Raw genomic sequence first — 15,010 nt, 5'->3', positions numbered from 1 at the left:
TATACATTAATGATCTGGATGATGGGGTGGTAAATTGGATTAGTAAGTATGCAGATGATATGAAGATCGGTGGCATTGCGGATATTGAAGTAGGTTTTCAAAGCTTGCAGGGAGATTTAGGCCAGTTAGAAGAGTGGGCTGAAAGATGGCAGATGAAGTTTAATGCTGATAAGTGTGAGGTGCTACATTTTGGTAGGAATAATCAAAATAGGACATACATGGTAAATGGTAGGGCATTGAGGAATGCAGTAGAACAGAGTGATTTAGGAATAATGGTGCATAGTTCCCTAAAGGTGGAATCTCATGTGGATAGAGTGGTGAAGAAAGCTTTTGGTATGCTGGCATTTATAAATCTGAGCATTGAGTATAGGAGTTGGGATGTAATGTTAAAATTGTACAAGGCCAAATTTGGAGTATTGTGTACAGTTCTGGACATCGAATTATAGGAAAGATGTCAACAAAATGGAGAGAGTACAGAGAACATTTTCTAGAATATTACCTGGGTTTCAGCACCTAAGTTACAGGAAAAGATTGAACAAGTTAGGTCTTTATTCTTTGGAGTGTATAAGGCTGAGGGGGGACTTGATAGAGGTATTTAAAATAATGAGGGGGATAGATAGAGTTGACGTGGATAGGCTTTTTCCATTGATAATTTTTATACCTAAATAGGTAAAATTATCAATAACAACTTTAAATGGAATCCTGTCATTCAATAAAGTTTGCGCGTTTAAAGGGAATAATTCACTCTTATCTAAGTTTAATTTATAACCAGAAAAACTACCAAATTGAGCCAACAAGGATAAAATAGTGGGAATAGATCTATCAAGATCAGAAATATATAACAGCAAATCATCAGCATAAAGTGATAATTTATATGATTTCTCATTACGGGTAATACCAAAAATATTAGGAGATTCACGAATAGCAATGGCTAAAGGTTCTAATGCAATATTAAATAATAAAGGACTTAAAGGACAACCTTGTCTTGTACCACGAGATAATTGAAAAAAGGAGGATCTGTAATTATTTGTAAGAACAGAAGCAACAGGTTTATAGTATATTAGTTTAATCCATGATATAAAATTAGGACTAAAATTAAAATTTCTCAATGCATTAAATAAATATGTCCATTCAACTCTATCAAAGGCTTTTTCAGCATCTAATGAGATAACACATTCTGGGACTGTGGGTGATGAAGTATGAATTATATTAATCAATTTTCTAACATTAAAAAAAGAATACCGATTCTTAATGAAACCAGTTTGATCTTCTGAAATAATCTGTGGTAGTACCTTTTCTAATCCAGTGGCTAAAATTTTTGTAAGAATCTTAGAATCTACATTTAATAATGATATAGGGTGATAAGATGTGCATAAAGTAGGATCTTTATCTTTTTTAAGAATTAGAGAGATAGTAGCTTCATAAAAAGACTGAGGTAATCTCTTCTTAGCAAATGCATCGTTAAAGATTTCACATAACCAAGGGGAAAGCAAAGAAGAAAAAGTTTTGAAAAATTCTACAATATAACCATCAGGGCCAGGAGCTTTCCCTGAATTCATTGATGAGACAGCCTCACCTATTTCGGCCATAGAGATAGGGGCATCTAACAAGCTACGATCTTCATCTATCAGTTTAGGAATATTCAAATTGTTAAAAAAATTATCCATCATGGACAGGTCACCATCAAATTCTGATTGATATAAAGATTTATAAAAATCTTGAAAAGTATTTATTATTAAAAGTATTTATTATAAAAGTATTTATTATTATTTATTATAAAAGTATTTATTAAGTATCTTGAAAAGATTTATTTAGACTGAATTTTTTACCTATGCTTCTTCAAATACAACATCTTACTACAAGATGGTCTCCCTTATTCCTATCATTAGTTGGTTGGATTAATGCTATTAAAATGATGATTTTACCGAAATTTTTATATTTATTTCAAGCCTTACCAATTTTTATTCCTAAATCCTTTTTTGACAACATTGATTCAAAAATTTCCTCATTTGTGTGGCAAAATAAAAACCCCAGGTTAAGTAAAAGGCAATTACAAAAATCTAAAAAAGATGGTGGTTTAGCTTTGCCTAACTTTAGATTTTATTATTGGGCGAATAATATTCGTAACCTAACGTATTGGAAATTAGATTTGGACTCATTATTGTGTCCGCAGTGGGTAAATTTGGAATGCAATGAGGTAAAGGGATATTCTTTATTCTCTGTTCTTGGTTCTTCTCTTCCTGTTGATTTAGTTAAATTCAATAAACAGATATCTAATCCTGTTATTAAACACACATTACGAATTTGGTTTCAATTTCGGAAATTTTTTACTCTGAAAAACTTTGTGCTTGATAGCCCTATTTTATTTAATTTTTTCTTTAAACCTTCCTTGACAGATCAAGCCTTTAGCATATGGAAAAGGAAAGGTATAAAATGTTTTCGTGACCTTTTTTTTGAAGGTACTTTGATGTCTTTTGACCAACTTTCCAATAAATTTAAATTGCCTAAATCTAATTTCTTCAGATATTTACAAATCAGAAATTTTTTACATAAAGTTTTACCATCTTTTCCCAACTCAACTTCAACGGATTTCTCAGATTTGATTTTTACCTTAAATCCTTGTCTGAAGGGATTAGTTGCTTTTATTTACAACATGATTATGAAGATACAACCAGAGATGTCTGATAGAATTAAACAACAATGGGAAAAAGAACTTCGATACAATATACCAACAGATAAATGGGAAAAAATTTTACAAATGGTTAATTCTTCTTCTATATGTGCTAAACATGCTTTAATACAATTTAAAATTGTACATAGAGCTTATATGTCTAAAGATAAACTTGCTCGATTTTATTCTCATATTAACCCTCAATGTGATAGATGTCATTCAGAAGTGGCTTCACTGACCCACATGTTTTGGTCATGTCCCACTTTACATAACTATTGGAAGGACATATTCGTTACCATTTCCTCAATTTGGAACATCGATTTACAACCTAACTTTATTACTGCAATCTTTGGTATACCAAATGAGGATGGTAATCAGTTTTCTCCTTCAATCAGACGAATGATTGCTTTTGTAACATTAATGGCCAGAAGGTCTATAATACAAAATTGGAAAGAAGTAAACCCTCCTACCACGCCTCAGTGGCTTTTTCAAACTATTTCTTATCTGAGTTTGGAAAAAATTAGAAGCACTATTTTTGACTCGTCAATTAAATTTGAAGAAACTTGGGGACCGTTCATTCGACATTTTCATATGAATTAATTTGGCCTTTCCCAGACCTTCTCTCTGTTTATTCTTGTTCAGGTATGGAGTTCCGGAGTTCTTTGACACTATCATATATTTATAAACTGTTATTATTGCCCATGTTAGTTTTAGTTTAGTGTTTGTTTCATATATATATTTTCTTTCACACATCTCTAATTTTTTTTCTTTTTCTTTTGATGATTAGTTTTGTTTTTTTTTATATATAATTATATAGACTTGATTGATTAATGTACTTTTTTGTTGTTGATGTTTAATAGGATATCATTATCCTATTATTAATGTAATCTTAAGTCTATTGTATTCATAACCTATTCATTATTATGTTATGTTTTTTTTATATTTATATGAAACTCAATAAAAAGATTGAAAAAGAAAAGAAAGGCTTTTTCCATTGAGAGTAGGGGAGATTCAAACAAGAGGACATGAGTTGAGAGTTAGAGGGTAAAAGTTTAAGGGTAACATGAGGGGGAATTTCTTTACTCAGAGAGTGGTAGCTGTGTGGAATAAGCTTCCAGTAGAAGTGGTAGAGGCTGGGTCGGTATTGTCATTTAAAGCAAAATTGTATAGGTATATGGACAGGAAAGGAATGGAGGGTTATGGGCTGAGTGCAGATTGGTGGGACTAGGTGAGAGTAAGCATTCAGCACGGACTAGAAGAGCCAAGATGGCCTGTTCCTGTGCTGTAATTGTTATATGGTTATATTATATCTTGTGTGTATTGCCTCTGGAAAATGATGATTGGTTTGTTGTTAGGTATACGGTAGTACAGTGCAAAATTTTGTCTTGCATGTTATCTGAACTGCTTCCCTTCTCCTAACAACTGAGGCAGTGCAAAGGAATACAGAATCTAGTGTTGCATTTACAGAGAAAGTGCAGTGCAGGCAGACAGAAAGAGCAAGGGCCACAGCAAAGTAAACGGTAAGGTTAAGAGTTCCCCTTCATTGCACAAGTGGTCAGTTCAATCGAGTGAGACAGAATCTGATCTTTGAGCCTGGAGTAATTCATTTTCAAGCTTTTCTCCTCTGCCTAATGAGAGGAAGAAACAGAGATGTCTTCTGAGGTGGGTGGGTTCTTTAATTATGCTGTCTGCTTTCCCGAGGCAGCGAGAGGTGTAGACAGAGTCCGTAGAAGGGAGGCTGGTTTCCATGGTGTGCTGAGTGCGTCCGCAAGTCTCTGTGGTTTCTCATGGCCATTGGCAAAGCAGATGTCTATGTCTCTACACAAACTGGTGAAGGACAATGGTGAACATGCTGAATTTCTCTCCAATGTTGTGTTCTCAGGGTCTTCACGTTAGTCCTGATTGGCATCAGCATTGCTTGGATCCCAATAGTACAGACTGCACAGAGTGGAAAACTCTTTGACTATATTCAGTCCATCACCAGCTACCTGGGCCCCCCCATAGCCTCAATCTTCTTGCTCGGCATTTTTGTCAAGCGCGTCAATGAAAAAGTAAGTTTCTGAACTTCAGTGTCCATCCTTTCTCAGTTTCTTTCCACTTACTTTCTCTAACAAGTGAACAGCCACACTGTTGGGAGGCTATGCAAGCTAGGATTTTACCATTTGGGGCTTTCCCATCATCAGATAAGCACCTGCATGAACTCGAGGGTGGAGGTAGATTTTAACCATATAACCATAACCATGTAACAATTACAGCACGGAAACAGGCCATCTCAGCCCTTCTAGTCTGTGCTGAACACTTACTCTCACCTAATCCCACTGACCCGCACTCAGCCCATCCATTCCTTTCCTGTCCATATACCTATCCAATTTTGCTTTAAATGACAATACTGAACCTGCCTCTACCACTTCTACTGGAAGCTCATTCCACACAGCTACCACTCTCTGAGTAAAAAAATTCCCCCTTATGTTACCCTTAAACTTTTACCCTTTAACTCTCAACTCATGTCCTCTTGTTTGAATCTACCCTACTCTCAATGGAAAAAGCCTATCCACGTCAATATCTATCCCCCTCATAATTTTAAATACCTCTATCAAGTTTCCCCCCTCAGCCTTCTACACTCCAAAGAATAAAGACTTAACTTGTTCAATCTTTCCTTGTAACTTAGGTGCTGAAACCCAGGTAGCATTCTTGAAAATCTTCTCTGTACTCTCTCTATTTTGTTGTCATCTTTCCTATAATTCGGTGACCAGAACTGTACACAATACTCCAAATTCGGCCTTACCAATGCCTTGTACAATTTTAACATTACATCCCAACTCCGATACTCAATGCTCTGATTTATAAATGCCAACATACCAAAAGCTTTCTTCACCACCCTATCCACATGAGATTCCGCCTTCAGGGAACCATTATTCCTAGACCACTCTGTTCTACTGCATTCTTCAATGCCCTACCATTTACCATGTATGTCCTATTTGGATTATTCCTACCAAAATGTAGCACCTCACACTTATCAGCATTAAACTGCATCAGCCATCATTCAGCCCACTCTTCTAACTGGCCTAAATCTCTCTGCAAACTTTGAAAATCTACTTCATTATCCACTACACCACCTACCTTAGTATCATCTGCATACTTACTAATTCAATTTACCACCCCATCATCCAGATCATTACTGTATATGACAATAGACAATAGGTGCAGAAGTAGACCATTCAGCCCTTCAAGCCTGCACCGCCATTTTGAGATCATGGCTGATCATCTACTATCAATACCCAGTTCCTGCCTTGTCCCCATATCCCTTGATTCCCCTATCCATAAGATACCTATCTAGCTCCTTCTTGAAAGCATCCAGAGAATTGGCCTCCACTGCCTTCCGAGGCAGTGCATTCCAGACCCCCACAACTCTCTGGGAGAAGAAGTTTGTCTTAAATGACCTATGCCTTATTCTCAAACCATGCCCTCTGGTACTGGACTCTTCCAGCATCTGGAACATATTTCCTGCCTCTATCTTGTCCAATCCCTTAATAATCTTATATGTTGCAATCAGATCCCCTCTCAATCTCCTTAATTCCAGCATGTACAAGCCCAGTCTGTCTAACCTCTCTGCGTAAGACAGTCCTGACATCCCAGGAATTAACCTTGTGAATCTACACTGCACTTCCTCTACAGCCAGGATGTCCTTCCTTAACCCTGGAGACCAAAACTGTACACAATACTCCAAAGGTGTGGTCTCACCAAGGTCCTGTACAAATGCAAGAGGATTTCCTTGCTCTTGTACTCAATTCCCTTTGTAATAAAGGCCAACATTCCATTAGCCTTCTTCACTGCCTGCTGCACTTGCTCATTCACCTTCAGTGACTGATGACCAAGGATTCCTAGATCTCTTTGTATTTCTCCCTTACCTAACTCTACACTGTTCAGATAATAATCTGCCTTCCTGTTCTTACTCCCAAAGTGGATAACCTCACACTTATTCACATTAAACGTCATCTGCCAAGTATCAGCCTATCCAAATCACCCTGAATTCTCCTAACATCCTCATCACATGTCACACTGCCACCCAGCTTAGTATCATCAGCAAATTTGCTGATATTATTTTCAATGCCTTCATCCAAATCATTGACGTAAATTGTAAACAGCTGTGGTCCCAATACCGAGCCCTGTGGCACCCCACTAGTCACCACCTGCCATTCCGAGAAACACCCATTCACTGCTACCCTTTGCTTTCTATCTGCCAACCAGTTTTCTATCCATGTCAATGTCTTCCTCTCGATGCCCTGAGCTTTGATTTTACCCACCAATCTCCTAAGTGACACCTTATCAAATGCCTTCTGAAAATCGAGGTACACCACATCCATTGGATCTCCCCCGTCTAACTTCCTTGTTACATTCTCGAAAAACTCCAGCAGATTAGTCAAGCTTATTAGACAAACAACATTGGACTCAATACAGATCCCTGAGGCACACCACTAGTCACCGGCTGCCAACCTGACAAACAGTTATCCACCACTACTCTCTGGCATCTCCCATCTCGCCACTGTTGAATCCATTTTACTACTTCAGTATTAATACCTAACGATGGAACCTTCCTAACTAACCTTTCATGTGGAACCTTGTCAAAGGCCTTACTGAAATCCATATAGACAACATCCTCTGCTTTACCCTCGTCAATTTTTCTTGTAACCTCTTCAAAAAATTCAATAAGATTTGTCAAACATGACCTTCCACGCACAAATCCATATTGACTGTTCCTAATCAGACCCTGTCTATCCAGATAATTATATATATCATCTCTAAGAATACCTTCCATTAATTTACCCACCACTGACGTCAAACTGACAGGCCTATAATTGCTAGGTTTACTCTTAGAACCCTTTTTAAACAATGGACCCACATGAGCAATACGCCAATCCTCTGGCACCATCCCCATTTCTAATAACTTTTGAAATATTTCTGTCAGAGTCCCTGCTATTTCTGCACTAACCTCCCTCAAGGTCCTAGGGAATATCGTGTAGGACCCAGCAATTTATCCACTTTTATATTCCTTAAAAGCACCAGTATTTCCTCCTCCTTAATCATCATTGTTTCCATAACTTCCCTACTTGTTTCCCTTACCTTACACAATTCAATATCCTTCTCCTTAGTGAATACCGAAGAAAAGAAATTGTTCAAAATCTCCCCCATCTCTTTAGGCTCCACACATAGCTGTCCATTCTGATTCTCTAATGGATCAATTTTATCCCTCGCTATCCTTTTGCTATTAATATAATTGTAGAATCCCTTTGGATTTATTTTCACCTTATTTGCCAAAGCAACCTCATATCTTAGCTTTTCTAATTTCTTTCTTAAGATTCTTCTTACATTCTTTATGTTCCTCGAGCACCTCATTTACTCCATGCTGCTTATATTTATTGTAGATATCTCTTTTTTTCCTAACTAAGTTTCCAATATCCCTTGAAAACCATGGCTCTCTCAAACTTTTAACCTTTCCTTTCCTTTCCTTTCAACCTAACAGGAACATAAAGATTCTGCACCCTCAAAATTTCACCTTTAAATGACCACCATTTCTCTTTTATATCCATCAAATATTACATTTTCACTGCTGACATTCCACTTTGCCCTCTTCCCTACATCTGTTGTTTCCGGCTTTCAATATTTCCCAGTCTGGCAAAGCCCTGATGTTGAAATTTTTATGAGTGTTCATAAAATCTTCACATAACGTCGTCCCTGTTTATAACCTTCAGAGATTCTGTCTGGCTCTTGCACACTTCCCACTTTCATTCCTCTTCCACTGGTAACACCACTTCCGGTTGGCTCACCATTCTTTCTTCAAAGCTTGTGGCTCTTCACTGTTACTGAATCTAAACCCTGGAGCTTCTTGCTGCCCACAGCACTGGGTGCATCAGTTGAAGGTGGGAACTTGTGAGATATTCCAAATCATTCAGAGACCAGGGAGAGCTCAGACATTATCAGCCACACCTGCAAGTGAGCTGTTGAGGTCCTGACAATGGTCCTTGCCTCACAACTTTAAGGAACAGAGAGTGTAGTTACGTGTGGACATGTGCTTGCACTGGTAGTCCAGAGGACGAGAGTTCCAATCCCATCAAACTGAGACACAGATTTCCATTGCAAAGCCTGACAGTGAAAAGCTGGTATCAGTGAGGGAGATCATAAAGTAAACCTTGTCTATGGATAGAATGTCCCCAAATATCTCTACAGCTGTTCATGATATATATTGTGCTCACTCAAGCACAGGAGCCCAGGAGGTTCCCCGCTTTCCCTCTCACCAACATAACCCATGAGTGACTTGTGTCATGCCAGTAAGCTTCACTCTGACCTGCTGATCAGCATAACCACGTGTGACCTGTGTCATACCGGTAAGCCTGACTCTAAACTGCTGATACCACTATAGCAGGCTGCATTTTGAACATCAATTAGTCAGAATACAGGAAGGAGGTAGAGAGCTAAGTGTCATGTTGTCCTGTCTACAACCTTCCCCTCAATGTCAACAAATGCAAAGAGCTGGTCATTGACTTCATAAAAGGGGGCAGTGCATATGCACCTGTCAACATCAATGGTGTTGAGGTGGAGGGGTGTGGGCTTCAAGATACATGATCTGTAGCCTGTTCTGGTCCAACCACAGCAATGTCATGGCTAAGAAAGTAATTAAATGCTTCTTCTTTCTCAGGAAACTGAAGAGCTCCACAGGACCTAGTTGATTCTTACCAGTTTTACCATAGAAAGCATTCTGTCTGGATACAAACACAAACAGCAGAAAATCTGTGGAAGCTGGAAATCCAGGCAACACACATACTACTGGAGGAACTCAGCAAGCCAAGCAGCATCTGTGGAAAAGAGCACCACTGAAGGGTTTCGGCCTGAAAACTTAACTGTACTCTTTTCCACAGATGGTGCCTGGCCTTCTGAGTTCCTCAAGAATTTTGTGTGTGCTGTCTGGATGCACAATGGTTGCTATGGTCACAAGAAACAGCAGAGAGTTGTGGACACAGCTCAGCACATCTCTGCAATCTGTCACGCTCTAAGAACTCTGTTTCTACTTCTTGCTGCCTCAGTAAATCAGGCAGCATATTCAAAGACCCACCTCACACCAGACATTCTGTTTTCTCCCCTCTCCCATCAGGCAGAAAATACAAAAGCCTGAAGGCTTGCTCCACCAGGCTAGGGACAGCTTCTACACTGTTATCAGTCTCTTGAATGGACATCTTGCACAATAAAATAGACTCTTGGCCTTACAATCTACCTCGTTATGACTTTGCACTTTATCGTTTAGCTGCATTGGACTTGGTCTGCAACTTTCATACTTGGTTATTGCTGTACCTTTTTCTCGCTCAGATCTCGCTGTGATGATTTGATCTCAATGAACTGTGTTCAAAACAAGATTTTCACTGTAACACACATAAAATGCCGAAGGAACTCACCAGGTCAGGCAGCATCTACGGAAAAGAGTAAACAGTTGATGCTTCAGGCCAGGTCCCTTCATCGTTTTGGTGCTACATTTTAGTAGGAATAATCCAAATAGGACATACATGGTAAATGGTAGGGCATTGAAGAATGCAGTAGAACAGAGTGATCTAGGAATAATGGTTCCCTGAAGGTGGAATCTCATGTGGATAGGGTGGTGAAGAAAGCTTTTGGTATGTTGGCCTTCATAAATCAGAGCATTGAGTATAGGAGTTAGGATATAATGTTAAAATTGTACAAGGCATTGGTAAGGCTGAATTTGGAGTATTGTGTATAGTTCTGGTCACCGGATTATAGGAAAGGTGTCAACAAAATATAGAGAGTACAGAAGAGTACAGAAGTACAGAATATAGAAATATAGAGAGTACAGAAGAGGTACACTAGAATGTTACCTGGGTTTCAGCACCTAAGTTACAGTGAAAGGTGGAACAAATTAGGTCTTTATTCTTTGAAGTGTAGCAGGTTGAGGAGGGACGATAGAGGTATTTAAAATTATGAGGGGAATAGATAGAGTTGACATGGATAGGCTTTTTCCATTGAGAGTAGGGGAGATTCAAACAAGAGGACATGAGTTGAGAGTTAGGGGGCAAAAGTTTAAGGATAACATGAGGGGGAATTTCTTTACTCAGAGAGTGGTAGCTGTGTGGAATGATCTTCCAGTAGAAGTGGTAGAGGCAGGTTCGGTGGTGTCATTTAAAGCAAAATTGGATAGGTATATGGACAGGAAAGGAAGGGAGGGTATGGACTGAGTGCAGGTCAGTGGGATTAGGTGAGAGTAAGCGTTCGGCACAGACTAGAAGGGCCGAGATGGCCTGTTTCCATGCTGTAATATGGTTATATGGTTATATCAGGACTGAGAAAGAAAGTGTGGGGAGCGGGGGTGACATGTCTGAATAAAACAAGTGGGGGGAAGGGAAAGAGGCTAGCTGGAAGGTGATAGGTGAAGCCAGGTGGATGCCAGCTTTTCACTGTATTTTGGTACATGCGACAGTAATGAAGCGATATTAATACAGTTGGCCCATCGCATCTGTGCTGACCCTCAGCCACACATTTACATTAATCCTACATCAATCTCATTTGTTAATCTCCCCCTAGATTCTGTTAGCTACCTAAGTTTGGGGGTGGTTTACAGTAGCCAATCAGCTTCTCAGCCTGCATATGTTTGGGATGTGGGAGGAAACTAGAGCATGCAGTAGAAACCTGTGGGGTTACAGAGAGATCCTGCAAACTCCACATGGACAGCATCCAAGGTCAGGTGTGAGCAGGAGTTCAGAAGAAGACCCATCACAAGTCCTCTTCCATCTTCCCAGTGCAGCCTGCATTCTGTGAACCCTGGTGAACTCTCCTCACCCAGAGAGGGAGTGTGACTGAACCCAGGGACCACATCTCAATGGTGCCCAGTCTCCAAGCTGCTTCCCCTATCACAACCGGGGCTCGGACCCCACACTCCATTGACAAATGGCGCATTCCAATGGGAAATAACATATGGAGAAAGTAGTGAAAATAGAGAGATAGCAACAGAGATGTACAAAATGATAAGAAGTATAGATCAAGTAGATCGCTGGACTTAATTCAGGGATGGAAATTAACAATAGAAGGGGTCATAATTTGGAGCAGAGTATACTGTACTGTCCTATGTTCCATTAACAAATAAAGTGCAAGCACACTGATGGATGACGGATGCTGCTTGACCTGCTGATACTCTCAGCAAATTGTTTGTTGCTCCTCATTCTTGCATCTGCAGTATCATGTGTCACTGTCAAAGAGCTTTCTGTTTTTCAGGGTGCATTTTGGGGGCTGATTTTTGGCCTCGCTATGGGCTTAGCACGAATGATCCCTGAGTTTGCCATTGGCACGGGCAGCTGTGTGAGTCCCTCCTCGTGTCCAGTCATCATCTGTGGTGTACATTATCTCTACTTCGCCATCGTCCTCTTCGTTGCCACCAGTCTGCTGGTGCTCATCGTGTCCTTCCTGACAAAACCAATTCCAGACAAGCATGTGAGTCCAGACTTCTTCCCCTGTGGCACCTCTCTCTTAGGGCAGTCATTGTAACTGTTTGGTCGATTGGGGATGATTGTGATGGTCAGTGTGTTTGGGATGTTTGTGATGGTCAGTGTGATTCTGATGGTTTGGTTGGTCAGTATGTTTGGGATGATTGTGATGGTCAGTGTGTTTGGGATGTTTGTGATGGTCAGTGTGATTCTGATGGTTTGATGGTCAGTATTTTTGGGATGATTGTGATGGTCAGTATGTTTGGGATGTTTGTGATGGTCTGTGTTTGGGATGTTTGTGATGGTCAGTGTGATTCTGATGGTTGTGATGGTCAGTGTGTTTCTGGTGGTTGTAATAATCATGGTGTTTGGGACATTTGTGATGGTCAGTGTGATTCTGATGTTTGTGATGGTCAGTGTGATTCTGATGGTTGTGATGGTCAGTGTCTTTCTGGTGGTTGTAATGGTCAGTGTGTTTGGGATGTTTGTGATGGTCAGTGTGATTCTGATGTTTGTGATGGTCAGTGTGATTCTGATGGTTGTGCTGCTCAGTGTGTTTCTTCTGGTGGTTGTAATAATCATGGTGTTTGGGACATTTGTGATGGTCAGTGTGATTCTGATGTTTGTGATGGTCAGTGTGATTCTGATGGTTGTGATGGTCAGTGTGTTTGGGATGTTTGTGATGGTCAGTGTGATTCTGATGTTTCTGATGGCCAGTGTGATTCTGATGGTTGTGATGGTCAGTGTGTTTGGGATGTTTGTGATGGTCAGTGTGATTCTGATGTTTGTGATGGTCAGTGTGATTCTGATGGTTGTGGGTCAGTGTGTTTCTGGTGGTTGTAATGATCTGTGTGTTTGGGATGTTTGTGATGGTCAGTGTGATTCTGATGGTTGTGATGGTCTGTGTTTGGGATGTTTCTGATGGTCAGTGTGATTCTGATGGTTGTGATGGTCAGTGTGTTTCTGGTGGTTGTAATGATCAGTGTGCTTGGGATGTTTCTGATGGCCAGTGTGATTCTGATGGTTGTGATGGTCAGTGTGATTCTGATGGTTGTGATGGTCAGTGTGATTCTGATGGTTGTGATGGTCAGTGTGATTCTGATGTTTCTGATGGCCAGTGTGATTCTGATGGTTGTGATGGTCAGTGTGTTTGGGATGTTTGTGATGGTCAGTGTGATTCTGATGTTTGTGATGGTCAGTGTGATTCTGATGGTTGTGCTGGTCAGTGTGTTTCTGGTGGTTGTAATGATCTGTGTGTTTGGGATGTTTGTGATGGTCAGTGTGATTCTGATGTTTCTGATGGTTAGTGTGATTCTGATGGTTGTGATGGTCTGTGTTTGGGATGTTTCTGATGGTCAGTGTGATTCTGATGGTTGTGATGGTCAGTGTGTTTCTGGTGGTTGTAATGATCATGGTGTTTGGGACATTTGTGATGGTCCATGTATTTGTTATGGCTCTGGTGGTCACTGCTTTTGGGGCTAGCGATGATCTGGGACTGTATGTTGAGATGATCAACTGGATTGTGATGGTCTTTAGGTTTCGGACAGTCAGTGAATTGGAACAGGCAATGAGTTTGGGTCTGTTGGGATGATTATTTGGAATGGAATGGTCAGTGAGTCTGGGATGGTAAGTGGGACTGGGATGGTTTTTGAGATTGGGTCACTGTGTTTGAGACCATGTTGTGTCTGGGGTCATCACTGTATTTGGGACGGTCTGAGTGTTTGGGGCAGTCAGTATGTCTGAGGTCGCTGTGTGCTTTGTATGGGCAGCATGTTTGGGATGGTGTGTGTGTGTGTGTGTGTGTGTGTGTGTGTGTGTGTGTGTGTGTGTGTGTGTGTGTGTGTGTGTGTGTGTGTGTGTGTGTGTTTGTGTGTGTGTCTGTCTGTCTGTCTGAGACAGTCAGTTTGATGTGTAAACAACTCTTCCATCTCTGATGCTGGAGATTGTGATTCAGTGACATTCTACCTCCCACTGTCCTCTAGCTCTATCGCCTCTGCTGGACACTACGACACAGCACCGAGGAGCGCGAAGACCTGGACCACGATGATTGGAAAAATGAAGACAATGACAGCACAATGGATGTTGATGAAGGTACAGTAGTACATGCTCAGATCCAAGGACATTTTCTTGTAGGTATCTGCACTTAGTGGTCATTCTCTCAATGGAACTGAGGATGTTTGTCAATGCTGAAACTTATTTTTGCTTTGTGGTTGGATATCACCAGCAAGGCCAGGTTAACTCCCCGAGCAAACTAGCTTGCTTTGAATGCTAGTGTCCATGATGGAGCTGGCTGAGGTTACAACATCTCCGATCCTGTGCAGTGGCCCTCCAGATCAGACACAGTGCAGCAAGCTTGGGTCTGTTTCCTTGTAATGGTGCAGCAGGTCAGAGACACAGAGTTTAGGGAGAGAGTGAGCTGAGCACCTAGAAACAAGAGAATCTCCAAGATTCTGGAAACTGGAGCTACAAACAGGCAAGGAAGTCAGAAGGTCTGTGGAGGGGAAGAAATGGTCAACTCTGCATCAGAATTTCAAATGTAGAGGGCAGGTGCTGACAGTATAGAGAGAAGAAGAGGGGTTGAGGTGACAAGTGATTCTGGGTGAGGTGGAGTTATGGGCAGATGGAGGGAGGGAATGGAGACAGCAACCAAGGCTAGAGACAACAAAGAGATGCAGATAGTATGATGTGATGAGGAAGGAAAATGATGAGTGGAAGTAGATGGTGAACAGAAGGGAAGACTGGGGAGGGGATAGGAGACCCATTGGGTGATAGGCCAGTGGAGGAGGAATTAAATTGGCAGGAGAAGGGAAGGTTAGTACCGTCCTCGTGGACTGAACACAGGCTATCCTCAGAGCCAGTG

General features: G+C 40.7%; 1 protein-coding gene across 1 annotated transcript in view; it reads left to right on the top strand.

Moving 5' to 3' along the window:
- The window catches only part of slc5a1 (solute carrier family 5 member 1), a 124,706-nt gene that overhangs the window by 95,960 nt on the left and 13,736 nt on the right, over positions 1–15,010 (top strand). Inside the window, exons 12-14 of the mRNA XM_059983246.1 lie at positions 4,554–4,722; positions 11,942–12,157; positions 14,133–14,241. Coding sequence (XP_059839229.1) covers positions 4,554–4,722; positions 11,942–12,157; positions 14,133–14,241 — 494 coding nt within the window. The remainder of the gene's footprint in view (positions 1–4,553; positions 4,723–11,941; positions 12,158–14,132; positions 14,242–15,010) is intronic.

Source organism: Hypanus sabinus, chromosome 10 (genome assembly GCF_030144855.1).
Source record: "Hypanus sabinus isolate sHypSab1 chromosome 10, sHypSab1.hap1, whole genome shotgun sequence".
Classification (NCBI taxonomy): Eukaryota; Metazoa; Chordata; class Chondrichthyes; order Myliobatiformes; family Dasyatidae; genus Hypanus; species Hypanus sabinus.
This window is presented reverse-complemented; position numbering and strand designations above follow the sequence as displayed.